This window comes from Polypterus senegalus, chromosome 4 (genome assembly GCF_016835505.1).
Source record: "Polypterus senegalus isolate Bchr_013 chromosome 4, ASM1683550v1, whole genome shotgun sequence".
NCBI lineage: Eukaryota > Metazoa > Chordata > Cladistia > Polypteriformes > Polypteridae > Polypterus > Polypterus senegalus.
Window position 1 is genome coordinate 181,206,776 of NC_053157.1, and position 22,796 is coordinate 181,229,571.

General features: G+C 36.5%; 1 protein-coding gene across 1 annotated transcript in view; it reads right to left on the reverse strand.

Moving 5' to 3' along the window:
* poln (polymerase (DNA directed) nu) overlaps window positions 1-21,866 on the reverse strand; it is a 323,190-nt gene extending 301,324 nt beyond the window's left edge. The window contains exons 1-3 of the mRNA XM_039751721.1: window positions 21,820-21,866; window positions 11,000-11,053; window positions 5,519-5,584 (exon numbers count right to left, since the gene is read on the reverse strand). Coding sequence (XP_039607655.1) covers window positions 5,519-5,584; window positions 11,000-11,017 — 84 coding nt within the window. The 5' untranslated portion in view covers window positions 11,018-11,053; window positions 21,820-21,866. The remainder of the gene's footprint in view (window positions 1-5,518; window positions 5,585-10,999; window positions 11,054-21,819) is intronic.
* Between the last annotated feature and the right edge of the window lie 930 nt (window positions 21,867-22,796).

Sequence of the window (22,796 nt, forward strand, 5' to 3'; positions counted from 1 at the left end):
CTAAGACCCGGCACTTAAAAGTTTCTCTCGCAGTTTCGCTGAGTTTGTGCCAAACACCACCCTGACCATCTCCTCTTCGTCTGCATAAGCACAGTCCTTCACCGGTGAATATTTAGCGGTAGTGTTTCTATTGGATTGCCACTGACGGACGGCCTTATATGGGCAGACACTAAATTAGTTATGACCATTACGCGTAGAATTTCGAAATGAAACCTGCCCAACTTTTGTAAGTAAGCTGTAAGGAATGAGCCTGCCAAATTTCAACCTACTACCTACACGGGAAGTTGGAGAATTAGTGATGAGTGAGTGAGTCAGTCAGTAAATGAGTGAGTAAGTGAGTGAGGCAGTCAGTGAGGGCTTTGCCTTTTATTAGTATAGATGCTAACCAGCATGACGTTTTACATTAACAGTCTTATCAGTAATAGTAAAATCAACTTTCTTACATTAAGTAGAACTTGGTTCAGCTCTGATGGTGTGGCAGTGTTAACTGAAGCAACACCTCCAAATTAGAACTTTGTTCATCCAGTTTGCCAAGGTAAAAAAGCCATTGATTTAGCAATTAATAATAACTATGACAAATTCCTAATTTAGGCAATTTCAGTTTTCACCTGGATAATCAGTGTGACCCAAAAGAAAGAATTCATGAACTCACTGTTCTCAGTTGATCTTAGTCAGCATGTTAGGTTGCTGGAGTTAGTGAAAACATATATGAAATACAATTTGTGTAATTAAACATAAGGACAAAGTAGTAAATGCATAGTGCAGATCAGAAAGGTACGGTATGTGCATTTCTTTTGCTTACAGGAGAAACAGAGCTAACTAAATCTTCAAGTCACCGCACTATCACAAGCATGGAGAAAAAGCTAATGAGATTTCAGATTGACAAATATATAAAAAGGAAGTAAGAAACACAATAGAACAGATCTGACATGTAAAAGAGACAAGTACTAAGAAAAAAGAAATAACTAATATATTTAAAGAAATATAAGTTTCTATACACTTCAGCATCTAATTAAGTAGAAGCTTATGTAAATACCGTTCTTCATAAATTAGAATTGTTACAACCTAGCACACTGCTTATACATGAACTGGACAAACCAATTCAGGATAATAAAATTAATGCTATTAATTCCTTACAAAGTGGGAAATCTACAGGGCCAGATGATTATTAGGATTCAGAATCGTAATCTTTAATTTATGATTATTAATCCTAATAATCATAAATTAGAGATTACGATTCTGAATGAGCATTGTAGCAGCCTGGAGCCACTCAGATTCATACCATCGTAGGATGGTGATGTATTTATTTTTTTATTTTGGTGGGGATCCCAGAAATGCATCTAGCCTTGGCCCACCTCACACCACACACAGAGACACGAAGTAACAGTATATAAACTAATAAAGTTATATATTAAATGAAACAACAATATAAACAACAAATAGACAGATAACCCTCCCTTTTCCTCACAACAATGTTAAATATAATAAACATTTAATAATAAACACTTGCAATGAAGTCATTAACACAGTCCAAATGCAGCAGTAACGGATGAATGGCATGAAGGAAAAGAATGAAAGTACAGAGATCATCTTTCTGTAAGTAATGTATCAAACAGTCCTACCGGTAGTCCTCATGTGATGAGGGGAGTGCGCCATCCGATGAAACACGATGACCAATCCAACACTACTCATATGACATGGAGGCACAAGACAGTCCAAACATCCTTGCAGGTACACGTCCCAGGACAGAAATGATATTCCACAGGTGATAATGTAGACAAGACAAACAAGCACAAAAAACTGACATCTTTTGTGGCTTAGCCTGCTCCTTTTTAAGATGCCTGCTGGCCCCTCTTGTTCCCAGCAACCCCTATGTTCTTCCAACATCCAATCAGGACAGTACCCTTGGGGCAGCTGGGAAATGAAGTTCTTTAAGTATTAGCGCTGCTATAGTATTTTATAGATAAATTTCCTTACTGAATTATGATGTCACTGTATTGGGCAAAGCTCTACAATAAAGAATTGAGAAAGTGATGCCTATAATATCACAAGACCAAACTGTAATCATTAAAGGCAGGCAATTATCATCATATGTTGCTGTTGGCTGTACAGTACAATCCCTCAACAACTGCATTTTCCAGAACTGTATCATTTCCAATCGTAACAAATGTATTAAATGACTTTTATAAGATCACTGGAATAATAATCTGGAGAAAAAGTGTGGATATTCTTAGTAAATAATGCAATGGATGGCACACGTGGAATAGCCTGCCAACCATGACTGAACAAGGATTCTTACTTGTCCGGGAGGCCAATGCAATGGAAGGACTAGAGGAGATCAGTACAGCCAAACATTTTCTCCCCCAATACAACAGATAGTATCATCTCTGCACTGGGATTCCTACACAATCCCCTGCAGAGCATGCTGGGATCTATAGTCTTGTGAAGCAGCTCTGTTAAATTCCATGGGGACTGCCACGGGGAGCTACTAGGATTCATAGTCCCTACTTTCTAGGAATTCTGATCAACCTGGAAGTACTTCCAACAGGCTATGCTCTATCACCGAAGTACTCCTGGCTCTTAGATAAAACAAGCCATCTGATCTCAGCCAGGCAAGTCAGAGTTGAGTGAAAGGTGAAGGAAAACTATTGGTGTGAGAATTGCAAAAGCCTCTGTAAGGTATTTCAATGCAAATAATACCTTTTTATTAATATATCACTCATGTGCCCAACCCACCCTCCCCCACCTTGATTGCTTTGCTCGCTATTAATATATTCCAACATGATTAAAACTCTGGCCCTGTGATTTATTAATAGTTGCAGCAAACACTAAAACTATTCAAAATTGTCATCTATGCAACATGAAGGGTAATCTACTTGCTGAAGTATCATATTAAGTATTAACTTAATACTCTGAATGAATATGACTTGTCCTGCATGATCACAAGTCATGATTCTGTGGGCAATTCAATGTTTCTGCAGTTTTACAATTTCTAAATGTGTGCCATTACATAGGCATTATTTGTCAACTAACAAAACACAAGTAAACTACTACAGCTCATAGCAGAGTGGATGTATAAAAGGTGTTTTGTTTCACATATGCATGTTAAATTGGTTATATTGACATGACAGCATCATCGTTGTATACTCCTAATGAATACGAAAAATGACATAAATGTGTACTATATGATGTAAGGTTTTGAAGAAAAATGAGTGTTGCATGAAGACGTTGCACAATTTCGGTAATCTCTTTATATTCATACAGTTAATGGTGTCTGTGCAATCGTGTCTGGGGTGCCCTCTAGTGGTCACAGTAATAAATACTATATTCGAAGTGTATCATATGATATTTCAGAACAATTCAAGTATCTGGGGGTTACAGTTACAAGGAAGCTCATTTTAAACACAATTTTGGCAGTTTGTTAGGAAAGGACTAAATAAAATGTCAATATATAGTCAACTCTTCACCTCTCTCTAGTGGGCAGTTAATTTATTACTCGTTTTTCAGAATATTCCTAATAATAAACCCTTTAAAAAGTTGTCCTATAAGATTGTTTATATTGAAGGCAAAAAGTCTACATATTAAAAAAATAAAATCAGTGGTACAAAGATCAAAAGCAAAAGGTGACATGACACTGCTCGGGTTTCAGCAAAATTACTACTTGATTGTGAATTTAGTACTATATGCAAACCTGTCTGAATAGATTTGGAAAGAAAATCTTGCAAGAAGATAATTATTATTACCGATTTATTAGTAATCAGATTGTGCTTTATTTAGCCAATGTAAAAAATGTCAAAGAAAAGACACTGCTATTTACTGCTTCACCACTTTGTAACTGAGGAATTGAGGGCAGGCTCAAATACAAAGTATTTAAGTCTTAGAAGATAGTAGACATCTCAGCCTTCAGAGATGACCACATAGGTCTGCAAATTTTAATCAGGCTGTAATTTGTACAAGTTATAAAAAAAATGAACACACTTGAAAATATTTAAACTAGTAAGGAGATGAATATTGGCATAATTTCAATGTTTTACTATCACAGTGCTAACCAACAGACCATCTGCCCTTCTTAGAAATAATCCACAACATTCATTCTTCTTTAATAAGTGAAAACCACAGTAAACACTGTAAATCTGAAAATTATACATCAAGTTTATCACCCAAATTAAAACTAAAGTATATAAGGGACTGGACCATAATTGTAAATGATGACACACAGCTCTGGCCTCAATCTGGTATATGTTTTGGAACTCTCCAAAATTAAAGCCCTTTGGAAAATAAAATATATTTTCTTATCTATTAGATAGTAGAATTTATGATCATTGCAAATTCTCGATCTGCAATGTTTCTTGTTGTTTAAGATGAGCTTAAACTATTTGGTAATAAACTGACCATTAATTCCTACACAACACTGTTAGTGCATCGACTGAATCTGTTCATTTGGAAGAATCCTAAAGCAGTCTCTATAGTTCGGTAGAAAAATTGTATTTTATATTATCTGAAACCAGAAAGAAATCTGTTTTTCTTTGCTGTGTACTACATGGTAAGACACTGCATATATCGGTTCAGATTACATGTCTCTCTTTCTTTCATCACCTCTGTTGGTACTCCTTGTCTGTTAGCAGCTCTACGTTTGGTACCTCTGTGCTGCCTGTGTAGTTCTTTGTCTTCTTAAAATCTTCCACAGGAACTAAGGCAGTTCTGCTTCATGTTTCATCCTGCTAGTGCTCTAGCAAACACTTGCTGCTCAACAACCCTTATAATACATTTAACATACATAGAGGGTAGCAGTAGAGAAATAACGAGACAGAGAGAGAATAAGAGCAAGAGAAAGAAAAATATTGGCAAGGTGGGAGTCTTTGTACCAAAAGAGTAACGGTATGGTACCCTAATTCACTAAGTTACAATTAGTTGAGGCATTTCAGAACTGTATATACTTCATTTATTAAAGATATCGTTGTTAACACCTAAAGTAACTTTGGGCAAAACTGCATTTACTCATTTGATTTAACAAATGTTCTCACTCATAATTCACTCTGAAAAAAATATTTTTAATAAAAAAATATAGACAGTTCTAACTATACTATATTCTGGTGTTTCTAGTCTGCAACCCAACAAATACAAGTCATATTATTTAAAATAGACTAAATTTGATTGTTAATAACTATATAAGCCCCTACAATTATTACACACTTATTTTACCATCAGTAAATTTTTTGAACAATTTGCATGATTAGAAATTATGCAGAGATTAAGTAATGAAAAATCTGTGCAAATTAATCAAAAGCTCTCTGCTCAAGTGTTACCTCATTTAGGCTTATAAAAACCTACTTAAAACATGAATTTCTATGTTGTATATACAATGTTCTGAATGTACCTCTTTGTACTTATCTGATAATTATGATGAATTTTGGAAGTATGTGCTTATTATTGCTACAGCTCCTCTAAAATTTTATGTAACAAAACAAATCATACTGCTAAAAATGGCAAAACATTTTTTTGAGGAATAATTACTTACTGGGTGCTTGGCTGAAAGCCTGCCAGTTACAGTCCCAGTCTGGCTCCAAATTGAAGAAATGTATGTCTAGGTGGATTTAATAGAAAAGGTAAATTAGATTGTCATACTGTAAATGATTAATGAACAGAGTAGAGGAAACTGTTAATGAAACTATAAATTGTACATAATGAATAGTTCTTTAATTGCAATAACAAATGTATATTCCAGAAAAATGAATGTTTGTTTCATATGATGCATGTATGAAACATTCCATTTCTTGGTACAACAAGTTATCCAAGGTTTATGCATCACTTTTACTTATTCAGTAAAATCTGTTTATTATTGTTAGGTGGAATGTTGCAATTTCTAGAAACATATTCATCAAAACCGTACTGTTCTAGTAGATAAAAAAGCATTACATATCATATTATAACATTAAGGTGTAAGTTAATTGACTCTAATAACATTAATACATTGACCTGATTCAGTCTGTTTGGTTTCTGGAGGTTTTCATTTATTACAAGGCTTCAAGTTTCAGTATTGAACTGTAGCTGCCTCCCACGAACAGAGGGAAGAATGAAGATGGACATTCCTGAAATGACCCAGGCTGAGGGAGAAGCCATCTTGTCTGTGAATCAAGTTGGTCTAAAGAAAAAGTCCCAAAGGGATGTCCTGAGGTCTTAACATAAGGACAAGGCATACTCTGAGGCCTGCTTTAACATCAGAGCAATATTATTAATTAGAAGCATTTAACATAATCTTAATACCTATATTGTAAAGGCTTTTAAAGCATTAGGAGAATGGCAGGATACCAGGAGGAAGTAACACCACATGCAGTATATGACCAGCATGCTACTGACTGGTTTCAGCCAAACTTAGGATATTTGGGGAAAATTCTTGACCAAGGCAGGTATTATAGTTACATTTCACTTTTGAGCCTTGTACTATTGTTTTGCTTCCCTTTCTTAGATCAGTTGTCACTAGATTTGCTGTTCACCAAAAAAATACGCTAATTATTGATTAGCACGTTGTGGAATCAAATTGTAACCATGATAAAATTATGCAGTAAAGATAAATGATGAAGTACACATAGTACCTCGGTTGAAGTACTTTTTCCATTGATGCTCTTTTCTTCTGTCAAAAAAATGAAACACAAGGAGACTATTTCACTTTTTTTTTTATTGTTGTTTTTTAACTGTACTTATTTGCTGCTATTTAATGAAGTAAATTTATATGGGTATACTGTTCTAATGATTTATTTTATTTGTTGATTTATGTGACTATTATATAAGTCATGATACTTCTTTCCTAATTTTTGTTTGATTAATTTTCCCATAATTGGCTGTTAGAGAATGTAGTTCTCTTACTCCTTCCTAAACTTGGTGGGAGGAAGATGTTTATTCAATTCTCACCACTTTGGTCCACATTAGTGGGACTTTAGGAAGTCCCAAAGGTGGGCAATATATAATTTTTTAATCAATATAAAATGATTTTTAAAAAATATGGTATTGATTAATATTAAATTGCTTTTATATAGTAATAGGTAAAATATAGCTCTTTGACTTAGCACAATGAAAAAGACGTCTTTAAAGCTAAACTTCCTTTTGCATGCAGCAGTGAGATTGTGCTGCTTTATACTTGCTTGCCTAACCACTAATATGAAAAATTGAGGGCAATGTGTACTATGAAAAAACAAGCAGCCCATTGTTTCAGAAATGTAGCTGCTTAATACTTGAACTTTGACAGATTCTTGTACATCATGTCACCTTCATTTGAGTGCCCTGGTATCCCATATATGGGTCTTCCTGGTATTGACTTAAATTGTGTAATTGATCAATGAATACGTTTTAGTAAAATGATGGATATACCTGGACAAGATGTGAAGTAATGATGGCCAGATTCGGTCAAGTGATGGACATTAGGTAATGGTGGGCAGTATTAGAAGGAGAATATTTTGCATAGATGACAAAAAATGTAATATAAACCAAAGCACTTCTTAGTTTAGACAACTGCACCATGGTCAGAACTCTTTGTTACATTGCTGTGTAATAAAGATTTTTTTCTACACTTATATCTGGGCTCCCTGATATCTGACATTGACTTTTTGAGAGAGACAGAGCACTTTTCTCCATGACAATCCTTTTTCTCCATTTAAGTCTCCCTGTCCCTCATGGTGAAAAATAGCTTCAAAGCATGACACTACTGCCACCACCATGCTTCACCTTTAGAATGGCACTGCACAAGTGATGAACAGTGGCTGGTTTCATCCAGACACAGCACTTAGAACTGTGGCCAAACAGTTCAATCTTGGTTTCATCAGACGGCAGGATATTGTTCCTCACTGTCAGATAGTCTTTAAGGTGCGGTTTTGGAAACTCCAAGTGGGCTTTCAGGTGCTTTTTACTGAGGAGAGGCTTCTGTCTGGCAATCTACCATAAAGCATAGATCAGTGTTACACTGATGGCTGTCTTTCTGGAAAATACTCCCCTAATCACACAGGTTCTGTGGAGCTCAGCCAGAGTGGCTGGGTGGCCAGCTCTAGGAAAAGTTATGGTTGTTCTTTCCATTTAAGAATTATGGAGGCCACTGTGCTCTTGGGAACCTTCAATGCTTCAGGAAAGATTTTGTAACTTTCCTCAGATCTGTGCCTCAACATAATCCTATCTCTTAAGTTCAACAGGCAATGTTTGGACCTTATGTCAGGTTTTTGCTCTGATACACATTATCATCTGTGGTAATATATACACAGAGTATATGCCATTCCTAATCATGTTTAGCCAATTGAATTTACCAGAGGTGAACTTAAAGAACAGTGCAGACACATCTCAATGAAGATTGGTAGAATGGTATATACCTGAGCCAAATTTCAAGTGTCTCAGCAAAGGGTATGATTAATGGAAACAATGATTTTTCATGTTTTTTTTTTTGTTTTATTTTTATTTATAACAACTAGCTGAGTTACCAATATATGAATGGTAGAATTCATCTTCATAAAAACTGTAGAAGAAAAAAACAGCATTTGATTTTATTTCCTACAAAAATAAATATGATTTCCACTTTATACACATTATTGTTATGAAAGAATAATTTTATTGAAATAATAGAGATAGGCCTACTGTTATTTACATTCAAGTTACTTGCTTCTTTGCAAACCATCAATGAAAATGTTTATCTGTCAAAGCCCTTTATTCTGGAGTTGCCCAAGGAGAAAAGTGTAGAGAGGAAGTGAACTTTCTATTGTGCTCCTGCCTGGTCTATGCCACATTGTAATGCAGTGTTTTTTTTAGACTGCTGTGCTAAGCATGGTTTGACCATAAGGAACACCAAGTTTGAACATAAGGTGGCTCATAGGTGTAACTGGTACCACAGCATCTTAAGCTGAAGATCTGGAGTTGAATTTACAATCACATCATCAGATTTGCAACTTTATGATCTGTCAACTGATCAACATCTTGCGGCAAGTTAGGTCAGGTGGTGTGAGAGGCACCAGGGCAGACCTGGAAAACCCAAATAACTGGTGAGATCCAGTAGATCTCAACTCCCACCTCCAAATAAGTTTTTCCTACATTCCAGGGGAGGGTAGGAATAAAGAGTCAAAATGGACCTTCAAAGCCTCCATTGTGGAATTGGCTGCAAAGAGATGTGGACTGAAAGCCATGGGTGCCTCTCAAGGTGGGAACCCAGGGATCCACTGGTAGACAACCAGAGGTGAGAAATGCCATCAGGCTGAAGGAGGTGGCCTTCCATGTATGGTCAGCACAGGGACTCCTGAATCAGTAGAGTGGTACCAACAGACCAAAAAGGCTGCAGTACTGGCGTTCAGGAAGACCATGGAAAGCAACTATAGAATCAGCTCAAAGAGGTTCTGGTAAACCATCTGGAGTCTCAGAAAGTGAAGGCATGGAATCACCCAGGCTGTTCTCAGCAAGGGTTGAGAAATGCTGACTTAGACTGAGAATATATTCTGGAGGTGGAAACAACATTTCAAGGAGCTCCTGAACCAGAACATCATGCCCTCTGTAGAGAAGGCACAGCCAGATGTTGATGGAGGATAAATGCCCATATCAACCAAGGCCAGTCACTGAGGTAGTTACAGTAAGAAACTTTGCAGTAGCAGGGCAACTGGTGTGGATGAAATCCATCCAGAAATGCTATAAGCTCTGGACATTATTGGGCTGGATGGCTGACATGCCTTTTCAATGTTGTGTGGTCATTGGAATCACTGCTCCTGGAATGCTAGACTAGGGTGATGGCCCCCTTTTTAAAATGGGGGACCGGAGTGTGTGCTCCAATTATCAGGGGATCACATTCACCAGGCTCTATGAAAGCTTATGGCATGGTACTGGAAAGGAGACTCTCTCCAATTGTGGAACCTCAGATCCAGGAGGTGCAACATAGATTCCATTCAGACTGTGGAACAGTGGACCTGCTTTTTACCTTCATGAGGATCCTGATCAATCAGTCTAGATATGTTTTGTGGGTTTAGAGACCGAGTGTGGCAGTATTCCTCAAGGAATTCTGTGGAGGGTGTTGCGAGAGTATGCACATACTTAGAAAGACATCAGCACTGCTCTGTGGGTGTGGGACTCTGCCAGGGCTGTACACTGACTTCGATTTTGTTAGTGATTTTCATGGACTGAATATCAAGATGCAGCCACGGAGGGGAGGGTGTCTATTTTGTTGGTCTTAGAACTACAACACTGCTTTTTACAGACAATGAGGTCCTATTGGTTATATCGGGCTGTGAACTCCAGCATGAAGTAGGATGGTTTGCAACCAGGTGTTAAGCGGCAATAGTCCTCAGTGGAAAATGGTATACTGTCATCATTTAATGGGAGGTGAGTTACTGTATCAGGTGAAGAAGTTTAAGTATCTCGGGGCCCTTGTTCATGGTGTGAACAAGGTGGGATCAACCGGCAGAACAAGGCAATGAGCACAGTTATGCAGATGCTATAATGATTTGTAGTGGTGAAGAAGGAGCTGAGCCAGAAGGCAAAGCTCTCAATTTGCCAGTCAATCCATATCCCCACCCTCCTCTAGGGTCACAAGACTAATGACCAAAAGGATGAGATTGCCGGTGGAAGCAGCCGAAATGAGCTTTCTCCGTAGAGTGTCCAGACTTTTCCTTAACAATAGGGTAAGAAGAACAGAGATCCCGGGAGAAGTGGAGCCACTAACACGCCACATCATGAAGAACCAAATGAGGTGGAGCATCCATCCAATACTGTTGCCTCCCAGACACCACCTTCCAGAGTTCTTATAGGCACTGGGAGGACACCCCAAGGAACACTCAGGGCCTACAAGGAAGATTATATTACCCAAATGACCTTGCAACGCCTTGGAAGTCCACAGTATAAGATGGCTAGTGTGGTTGGGGAAAGAGACATACGAGCCTCACTGTTGCCACCACAACCTCATCTTGGATAAACACCGTTTGTCATTTTAATTTCTGTTCAATGCATCAAAAAGCTGAAATTGAAAACGTTTACACATGTTTATTACCTTATTCAAGCATGACATTAGTCCATCCACATAAACTGACTTTATTTTATGCAACTAAAAGTGAAAAACAAAACAAAACAACTTAACACAGTGCATTTTTAATACAAAAAAGAAAAACAAACTAATAACATACAAATAATGATTTCATTAATTTGATTTACTCCAACACTTAAAATCTGACTGTATCCTGAGCATCTGTAATACAACAAAAACAACATAATTACAACAGCTGTTGCTTGGAGCACAAAACCCAGCATGTAACTTACTATTCCAAAGCATACTCAAACAGAATTTTAAGATTAAGACAATTTACTCGAATAGTCTAATATTTAAATGGTAGTTTAAATATTCTTACAGTGCTATTGAATTGATAAATAATGGTGGCTTCTTTTTGCAAATGAAGTTTTGTTCACTACTTGAAAAAATAATGTTTTAGGAACTAAAAAATAAGTTTAATAATAACTAAAGATTTAAAAGTATATTAAAAAAAATCTTATATTAACTGAACAGTAAATAGTGCTGATATGTAAATAATTCGCTTTTAAGTAGTTTTCCATATGTCAGTTATAGAAGACATGCACATATTCAGAAATACAGAAGAATTAACCTTTACAATATACTAATAAAAAAAAAATCAAAATGTAATTGATGCTTTGTTATCATGCTTGCTTTGTCAACATGCCTGTGATGATGCATAATGTTAGTGATGCAATTTAAATGACATCTATCCAAGATTCTTAAAATATATATTACAGGCCTATAATACAATTGTTACAATATACTTTTCTAACAGTTGTACCACAGGCATAATCTGTGGGGATTTGAATGACATTCTGCATAGTTCACAACTTTTTATATTTATATAATTTGATTGATTTAAATGAATTTCAGTCTATAAGTTAAAAATGCAGGATGCAGACAACCAAGTTAAAAGTCCACTTTGATCAATTAGCTTCTCAACAAAAATGTAAGCATGGACAGTATTAAAACCAGAAAAAAGAAAAAAAAAAAACAATAAATAAGTAGTGTAGGGCAAAATAGGCATTGTCCATTCAACTAGGCTTTATTGGCACTCAAGGCAGATTTAAAAGGGATGCAGGCATTCAGCTGCACAAAACTCCCACTTGCATTTCAAATTTAAGTGACTGAACTCCAGCTTGTACTGTACCAGGATAAGCCTGGGCTTTATCTGATTATAAAGGTATAAATCAGAGGTGACCTGACATCTAGCCAGAGGCTGCTCTGCAGACCTCTTGAGCCAGAATTCATGAAATAGACTCAGCAAAGACTCATATCTCAAAGGATGACAATTAAGATGGACATAAGAGCCCACCAATTAGAAGATAGTTATTTTATAACTGGAAGTGACTTTAATTCAATCAGGAGAAGGTTCAACTTTCCTGTAAAACTCTCTGCACCATCCTGAAGAAGCTCTATGTTGCTGGGATACTGTAGGACACTCACTAAACTCCCTGGGGATTCTATCAGGACACCACCTCTGGGATTCTCTCATGGAGGGGGAACTCTCCAAAATGACTTTCTAAAATTTTCTCTCAAACTAAAAGCTATGAGGCACTTGCTTTCACCGCCAAATTCACTAAACTCGTATCTTGTCGACACAGAGGCTGAGACCCAGTCTGTCAAACCAAAGCCGTATGCCAGTAGTGTGACGAGGCTGAGACGCAGCCATCACTTCAACATCAATACTCTTGTGCCAGAAAGAAGAGCAACAGACTGGCTGCTTGAGAAGATGGGAGTAGAAGGTATAATGTCAGAATTGAAGGTCTGCCGGAGAATCGAGAAAGTTCAAACCCTGTGAAATTCGCAGCTGAACTTTTTTCTAAAATAATCGTGGGCAACTTTAAAGCAGAATCTGAGATAGCAGCGCTTACCGCGTACGTGGATCAAACACCGTCAGACCCCGACCAAGATCTTTTATAGTTTGTTTTGAACGATTATCACTTAAGCTAGAGGTGATGGCACTCCTCAGAAATAAGGAAGATATTATATATGAAAATAACCACATTCGTATCTTCCCTGACTTCTCTCCAGCAACAGCTATTAAACGCACAGCCTTCTATAATATTAAACAGCTGCTACGGCAAGCCAGTGTCAAATACAGCCTCCTGTATCTGGCAAAACTGAAAGTGGAATGGCAAGGTCATTTTTATGTCTTCGCTAGCAAGGAAGAAGCAGAAAATGAATTAAGAAAGCTGATCCCGGGACTATTCTGATACATAATAGTGAGTCATGGCGGTAAATGATAATGCTAGGATTAATAATCTACTGTCTGATTTATTCGTTTTAAAATACGGGCTTTTTATCAGCATACCTGTATATTCTCATATATTCTTATTATTACTAGGGCGCTATATGTTTATGTTTTATTGTGCTTAATTACGTTTTCCTCCTTTTTTTTTTTTCTTTTTCTTTCTAATTATTTCATGTGTACCCTAAATGAGACTGTTCAATATCATACCCTTGGTTTACTGTTATTGCTATTACTGCATTAAGACTTGTTATGCTTATTTTGGACACATCTTTAACACCATCACCTGGGTTTATTATCTGGGGGTATCATCTTAATGCACTAAAATTGCTGAAGATTATATATATATATTAAGTGCAAAATTCTTTTTTTTTTTTTTTTTTAAAGACTATATTGGTAACAGATATCTCTATCTTTTAACCTAAAGCGCCACTGCATGGGGCTTGTTGTGCTTTGGACGTGCTCTGTCTCTGGGTATGTCAGAGGACTGGGACTGCGTGAAGTGGGTTTTAGCCTCACGTGGGGAGGCAAAAATAAGGGGGGAAGAGAAAGAGAGCAGGCTTGATCTATACCTAATCTATCATCTCAATCTTTATAATTATAACTATCAACGTAATAATAAGCTGCATGGCAACAACTCTTGGGGAAATAGGAAATTAAGACCTAAACTATTTCACTTCCAGTTAAGACTATAAAATGACATCAAAAACTCAGAATCAGTGTCTCCATGATGGGACAGTTAACTTCGTAAGCTGGAATGTTAAAGGCCTGAATCAAATTAAAGAGAAAGAATGTACTTTCTCACCTAACAGGTCTAAATGCTAAAATAGTATTTTTACAGGAAACCCACTTACTAAGTAAGGATCAGTTCCGCTGCAAAAGACTGGACTGGCCAAATGTTCCATTCTAGTTTTACAAAGAAAACTAGAGGGTGGGAATTCTCATACATAGAACAGTACCATTTGTAGCATCAGATGTAGTATTGGATCCTGAAGGGAGATATGTATGGTCATGGGAGACTTATCTAACTGTAAAATGATTTTGATAAATGTTTATGCACCTAATGTTGATGATAAGGAATTTATACAAAATTTATTTGCATCCATTCCCAATCTGAACACTCATAAACTTATAATGGCTGGGGACTTTAATTGTGTTTAAATCCACTTTTAGATAAGACTTCCTCCACAGGGGAACGCAACTAACACCGCAAAGATAATTACAAAGTTTATAACTGATCACAACTTATCAGATCCCTGGAGGTTTTAAACCCAAATTCAAGAACATATTCTTTCTACTCACCAGTACATCATTGCTACTCAAGGATTGATTACTTCTTTATAGATAATAACTTCTTGCCTAAGATTAAATCTTGTAAATACGATGCTATTGTTATTTCAGACCATGCTCCTATGATCTTGGAGCTGAAATTACTAAGCCCCATACACTCACCCCAAGAGATGGCGCTCAACCGCTTCTATTAGCTGACGAGAATTGTACTGAATTTATATCCAAACAAATCAAATTCTTTCTAGAGACAAATACATCCCCTGAGATCTCTGCAGGAATACTCTGGGAAACTCTTAAGGCCTTCTTAAGAGGACAGATTATCTCATATCTTTCCCACAGAAATAAATCCGCAAGAAAGTAGCAGAGATAAAAAGCGAAATTACTAAAATAGATGAAGAACATGCCAGACTACCAAGCGAGACTCTACATAAGAGGAGGCAGGCTCTACATTCAGAATTAAACCTCTTGACAACTAAAGAAACTGAACAACTAATTTACAAATCCAGACATCATTATTATGAACATGGAGAGAAAGCTAATAAGCTTTTAGCAACAAATTCACAAGCAAGATGTACAACGCAATCTCGTAATCACTAACACTAACGGAGATAAAATCATCGAACACAAAAATATAATGTACACTTTAGAGACTACTATAAATCCCTATATACTACTGAGTTTAAAGAAGACAATATACAATCTAATGCATTTCTGGATACATTACAGATACCACAAATTGACGCTTTTAGTGTGGAGGAACTTGATAAACCTCTGTCATTATCAGAATTACTAGATGCTATAAAGTCACTCCAAGGTGGAAAAGCAGCAGGCCCTGATGGCTACCCTGCAGAGTTTTACAAGAAATTCTCCGCTCAGCTAGCTCCCTCCTATTAGCAACATTTACAGAAGCCAGAGATAACCAATCTCTTCCACAAACCTTTCGCCAAGCACTAATCACTGTCTTTCCAAAACAAAATAAGGACTTATTACAATGTGCATCATACAGACCAATTTCACTTCTGAATAACGACGTTAAAATACTCTCTAAAATCATAGCTAGAAGGATGGAGAAAGTGCTCCCTTCGTAATATCACAAGACCAAACTGGATTTATTAGGGGCCGACACTTATCTTCAAATCTTCGACGCCTGTTTAATGTAATATACTCACCAACTAAATCAAACACCCCAGAAATATTATTATCATTGGATGCAGAAAAGCATTCGACATGATTGAATGGAAATACCTTTTACTATTTTGGAGAAGTTTGGGTTTGGCCCAACATTTGTGCATGGATTAAATTACTGTATACTAACCCAGAAGCTTCAGTTTGCATCAATAACATTTGCTCAGACTACTTTAAACTAGAACGTGGCACAAGACAAGGATGCCCTTTGTCACCGCTGCTGTTTGCAATTGCCATTGAACCACTGGCAATACATTGTCGAAATACTGATCAGATAAAGGGGATTAGCAGAGAAGGACTGGAACAGAAAATCTCATTATATGCAGATGACATGGTACTGTATATATCGGACCCAGAAAATTCTGTGCCTGCAGTCTTAGCAGCACTCACAGAATTTCAAAAGCTCTCTGGTCTCAGAATTAATCTGAATAAAAGTGTACTCTTTCCAGTGAATTCTCAAGCATATAATATTAGATTAGACACCCTACCTTTTATCATTGCAGAACAGTTTAAATACCTGGGTAAACATCACAAGTAAACATAAAGCTCTTTATCAACAAAATTTCGTGCCTGCATGGAAAAAATTAAACAAGACTTGCATAGATGGTCAACCCTTCATCTCACACTAGCTGGAAGAATTAACACTGTTAAGATGAATATTCTTCCTAAGCTCCTTTTTATTTCAAAACATACCAATATACATTAATAAATCATTCTTTAAGCAATTAGATTCAACAATAACCTCATTTATTTGGAATTCGAAACATCCACGCATCAAAAGAGCGACCCTACAAAGACAAAAGGCAGAAGGCGGCATGGCTCTACCTAACTTCCAGTTTTATTACTGGGGCAAATATACAGTATAAGAACCTGGACACAAATAGAAGAACATACACAGGCATGGACCGCAATAGAAGTAAAATCCTGCAGTACTTCTTTGTATTCCTTGCTCTGTGCTCCAATAAACACACGCTATCGGCAATACACTAATAACCCAATTGTGCTCCACTCACTTAGAATCTGGAACCAATGTAGAAAGCATTTTAAGACGGAGAAGCTTCTTCTGTGGCACCCTGCAAGAGAACCACCTCTTTCAACCTTCACAAACATATGCAGTTTTAATATCTGGAAAAATTTGGAATTAACTTGCTTAGAGATCTTTATATAGACAACGTCTTTGCATCCTATGAACAATTACATTCCAAATTTAACATTCCAGCTACAATTTCTTTCACTATCTTCAAATCAGGAACTTTGTTAAACAGAACCTTCCAGATTTTCCTCATCTTGCACCCTCATCCACGCTGGAAAAATATTGCTCAATTTCAAGGATTAGACTCCATCTCTACAATATATAAAATCATTTTACAATCCCTTCCTTTCAAAGATCCAAGAGGACACTGGGAAAAGACCTCTCAATTAATATATCAGAAAAGGAGTGGAAAGTAGCAATGCAGAGAATTCACTCAAGCTCCATATGCAAAGCATACAATTATACAACTCAAAATTATATATCGAGCACATCTGTCTCGACTAAAACTCTCCAAAATGTTTCCAGGGCATGATCCAACCTGCGAAAGTTGCAACCGAGCCCCAGCCTCACTGGGTCACATGTTCTGGGCCTGCACCAAATTAACATCATTCTGGACAAAAATTTTAATTACCTCTCAGACAGCCTTGGACTCACAATCCCTCCTAACCCATTAACAGCTGTGTTTGGGGTTCTTCCAGAGGGGCTTAAAGTGGAGAAGGTCAAACAAATTGTGATTGCATTCACTACACTGTTGGCACGCAGACTTATTCTGATAAACTGGAAGAACCCAAACTCTCCTCTTTAAGTCAGTGGGAAACTGATGTGTTATATTATTTGAAATTGGAAAAATCAAATACTCAGTTAGAGGATCCGTACAGACTTTTTTCAAAACATGGCAGGATCTAATCAGTAATATTTTAAAATAAGTTTATAAAGCACAGAGAATTTATTAATTTAGGTATGTTTACAAGCCTTACATTTTACACCGTTTGGCTTGCTCTCTCTCTCAGGGTGGGGATCGATCTGTTCTTAACATAATTCTTTTTTTTGTAAAAACTTGATTGCTATGTATGGATTGTAATAAAATTAATAAAATAAAAAAAAAAGAAAGAAGAGAAATGCATTTCGATAAGTTGCAGGCAGCACAGAAAAGGGTCTAAGAGCAGAAAACAAGCTGAGAAAGCAGCGGCACAGCATTAACTAGCATCATGCAGCAAAGAGAAAGAGTGCACTATAACACAAAGAATCTTCCACTTAAAATCAGAGCAACAACAATGCAACAACTCCACATAACATCGGACATCGATAAAGAACTGGTAGGTATCATAAAACTATTTATCTGTGCCAAAATAAAGTAGAACTCTAAATACCAGTAAACAGCCAGTCAATATTTTATATGTTTGTCTGTCTGTGTCCAATCTTATATGTCAAAAGATATTCAGTTGTCATATTTCTTATACTCCTTATGTGTATTGATAAATTTTATTATTCTGTGTCTTAAAATGAGTGATACCTTGATATAAATCTAAAGGCCAGAGACCTACCTTGTACAACAGAGAAAGGTCAGGTAAAGTAGGGGCCTTGTTAAATTATTGGATTAAAGCCACATTATCAAAATCCCAAAAATTATTATGGCATCCTACTGGGAAGGGCATCTTATTGATTATTAATCATCAAAAAATCCTACAATAGCAACCTGATTATTTTAAACCTTCCAAGAGCTAACACAACAAATGCAAATGTGGTATCCTCTATTGCTCCTTTACTCTACATCGAAATTGTTAATTGTTACCAGCTATGTCGTTTATAGCTTCTAAAAGAATTTCATAAGGAAAACTAAGGCATCTGGTTTGAAGTAATTTTTCTGAAGACTTTAGAATTTGCAATTTAGGCAAATGACAATGAGAATGTCAGCAGCCTGTTTTTAACAGTTTGGGTACCTACCTTTTGTAAATCCAGACACACTGCAGATATGTAGTGGAATGGTGGTAAATTGCTTTAACACAAATTCATTAGAGTACGTGACCTAGCAAACCACAATGAGCATCATGGATGATATGCTACATATCATTGCTTTCATTGCAAGACATCTCCAAATCAGTTCATAATGCCAAAGAAAAGAATCAGAAAATTAAAAATTGCAGCTGAGCTCTTGCTTTAAGCACAATCATTATTGTTGGATCTGTAAGCAGAAACCAGGAGACAAAAGAGGGAACTGCTGATTGCAAGATATGAAGAGGTTTGAATCAAAACAGCATTTTGACAACTCTAGAACACAGAGGGGGACTTTGAATTAGTCATTTAAATATCTGTCGGCACTCTTTTAGAAAACACATACCAACTAGGCTACATTTAGTGTTAAAGCAAGCAAGTGTGCCATTCTAGGAAAAATACAATGATATAGTATGCACAGCTTCAGTTTTCAACATCACCACTACTAGGCAATAACACTAAAAGGTTGTATGCACTGCAATCTATTATATGTCTAAACAACAACAGAAGAAATATTGTAGCACTATGTCACTTACACCATCAAAACACCTACTAAGTGAGTTATACAATGAACAAGCTAGTCAGATTTATATACCTATACGTATATTCAATACAAACAACTGCCAACCACCGAAATACCTTCAAAAAATGTACCACCTGTCTCTCTCTCTAGCATCAACACATGTAAACTGAACATCTGCAGGGAAAGAAATTTCACACAAACAGACGGGCAGAGTATTCACATAACTAACCAAAATGCAGTACTGGCTTGAAATAAAATGTAAAAAAAATATTAGATTTTTAGAAATGTACACAGAGTAAAAGAGGGGAGAGAAACTGCTTCCTCAATTTAAATGCTTATTCTAAAATATTATTGATTAGATCCTGCCAGGTTTTGAAAATGTTTCGTACAGATCCTCTAAGTGTGAATTTGATTTTTTCCAGTTTCAAACAGTATATAACATCAGTTACCCACTGACTTAGCATAGGAGAGTTAGGATTCTTCCAGTTGAGCAAGATAAGTTTACGTGCCAATAATGTAGTAAAGGCAATTACAGTTTGTTTGTCCTTCTCCACTTTAAACCCATCTGGAAGTACACCAAAGACAGCTGTTAATGGTTTAGGAGGGATTGTGACACCAAAGCTGTCTGAAAGGCATTTAAAGATTTTGGTCCAAAATGATTTTAATTTGGTGCAGGCCCATAACATTTGACCCAGTGAGGCCGGAGCTTGATTGTAGCATTCACTGGAAACATTTTGGAAAATTTTAAACAAAAGAGATGCGCTCAATACATAATTTTAAGTTGAATAATTCTATGCTTTGTGCATATGTAGCGCGAGTGAATTCTGTGCATGGCTACTTTCCACTCTCCTTACCCTTTTCTCACTGTTCTCTTAGATCTTTGAAAGGGATGGACTGTAAAATAGTTTTACATATAAAGAAATGCTGTCTGAGTCCTCAAGACTGACAATATTTTTTCCATTATAGAGGTAGGTTGGGAGGTGAGGAAAATTGGGACAGGTTCTGTTTAACAAAGTTTCAAATTTGAAGGCAGTGAAAGAAATGTGTTGCTGGTAAGTTAAATTGGGAGTGTAATTGTTCGTAGGATACAAAAATGTTGTCAATGTACAGATCTCTAGGTGATTTAATCCCGGATGTTTTCCAGGCATTAAAAACTGCATACATTTGAGAGGGTGGGAAAAGGTGGTTCTCGTGCAGATGAAAGCTGCTCTATCTTAAAATACTTCCTACATTAGTTTCATATTCTGAGTGAATCATAATTGGGTTGTTAGTATATTGGTGATAACTTGTATTTATTGGGGTACAAAGCAAGGAATATAAAGTACTGCAGGATTTAAATTCTATTGCGGACCAAGCCTGTGTATGTTCGTCTATTTCTGTCCATGTCCCGGTTTTTATAGTTTGTATGTTTCTGCCCAGTAATAAAATTTAAAATTATGTAGAGCCATGCTACCTTCTGCCTTAGGTCATTGTAGGGTTGCTCTTTGGATACGTGTATGTTTTCAACTTCAAACAAATGAGTTTATGGTTGAATCCAATTTCTTAAGAAATGATCAACTGAAGTATATTGGAATGTTTTGAAATAAAAAGAGAAGCTTAGGAAGGATATTCATCCTAACAATGTTAATTCTTCTCAGCTAAAGTAAGATGAAAGGTTGACCATCTATGCATGTCTTATTTAATTTTTTCCACACAGATGGCCACATTTTGTTGATAAAGAGCTTTATGTTTACCCCTAGGTATTTAAACTGATCTGCAATGATAAAAGGGAAGGTGTCCAATCTAATATTGTGTACTTGAGAATTCACTGGAAAGCGTACACTTTTATTCAAATTGATTCTGAGACCAGAAATCTTTTGAAATTCTGTTAGTGCTGTTAGGCCTGCAGGCACAGTATTTTGTGGGTCTGATATATACAGTACCATATCATCTGTATATAGAGAAACTTTCTGTTGTTGTCCTTCTCTGAAAATCCCCTTTATCTCAATAGCATTTCGACAGTGAATTGCGAGTGGCTCAATAGCGATTGCAAAAAGCAGTGATAACAAGGGGCATCCTTGTCTAGTACCACACTGTAGTTTAAAGTAGTCTGAATTGATGTTGTTAATACAAACTGAAGCTTCTGAATTGGTATACAGTAATGCACAAATATTTGGCCCAAACCCAAATTTTTCCAATGTAGTGAAAAGGTAGTTCCATTCAACCATGTCAAGGATTTATAGTAGTCTCTAAATGTGTGCATTATATTTTAATGATCAATGATTTTGTCTCCGTTTGTGCTGGTGATTGCTGGGATTTGCTTTCTGTTTAGTGTAAATTGTGATCTCTATAACAAATATTGCACACATGCACATATTTCATATTAGGCACATGATGTGACAGATATTCCAAGAAACAATTGCTAGATTTCTTTAGCATTTGATGGGAAATATTGAATCATTTTAATGGTTCATTTTATTCCTGAATATTTCAGTTCAGCTAGTTATTAAAATTTAAAACATTATTTCATAACTAAATACTGTACATACCTGTCTGTATTCTAAGATGATTTTTGGTAAAGGATGAAAATTTTGCAAATGCATCAACTAGACAAAAAGCAAAAAAAAAAAAAATGTAGCTGTGTCAAATATGTTTCAATATGCTTACTATAATGGAATATTTAAAAATCTATAACAAACATGAATTTCTTTATGAATTTACAATTGCACTGCATAGGTATCAATAATTAAAATCTACATGCATATAAACAAATTAAAATTCTCTGTTCAATTGTTACTGCATACAGTGGAACCTCGGTTCACGAACATCTCGGTACACATACAAATCAGTTTACGACCAAAAAGTTTGCCAAACTTTTGCCTCGGTTCATGAACAAGCCAGTTTCCCTTTCAGTTTGTACATGTTCAGTCTCTCCCTTTGCATTTCCTGTGCAGCGAGCGAGCGAGCGAGGCACACACGCACTGGCGCGAGAGAGAGAGAGGCACACATGCACTGGCGCGAGAGAGAGAGGCGCGCGCACACACACACACAGGCGGGCGAGAGAGAGGCGCACGCACACACGCGCACACACATATACACACACAGGTGCAAGAGAGAGAGGCACACACACGCACACATGAAAGAGAGAGAGAGTGAGGGAGAGAGGGAGGGCTGGATGCATAAGGTTTGTTTTTGTTTTCAGTTCTGTTTACAGCGATCGGTTCATAGCGTGCATTGCGGCAATGTTACTTTTCTTGGTGGTTTATTAAATTACGGATTTTTCAAATGTTCATTTTTTTCCCTGTGTTAAAACTCATAAAAAAAAAAAAAAAAGTGTTTTTAGTCAGTGGTTCCTAGCACTATAGCACGAACTATTGCAGTGTTAGTTTTCTCTGTTGTTCAAGGTTTTTTCAGTGTTATTCAATGTTTTTACATTTAGTTTACTATTATACTGTGCATTCTATGGTATAATTAACTATATTTGTGCTTAAAAATGAAAAAAATATACATTTACATACAGTTCGTA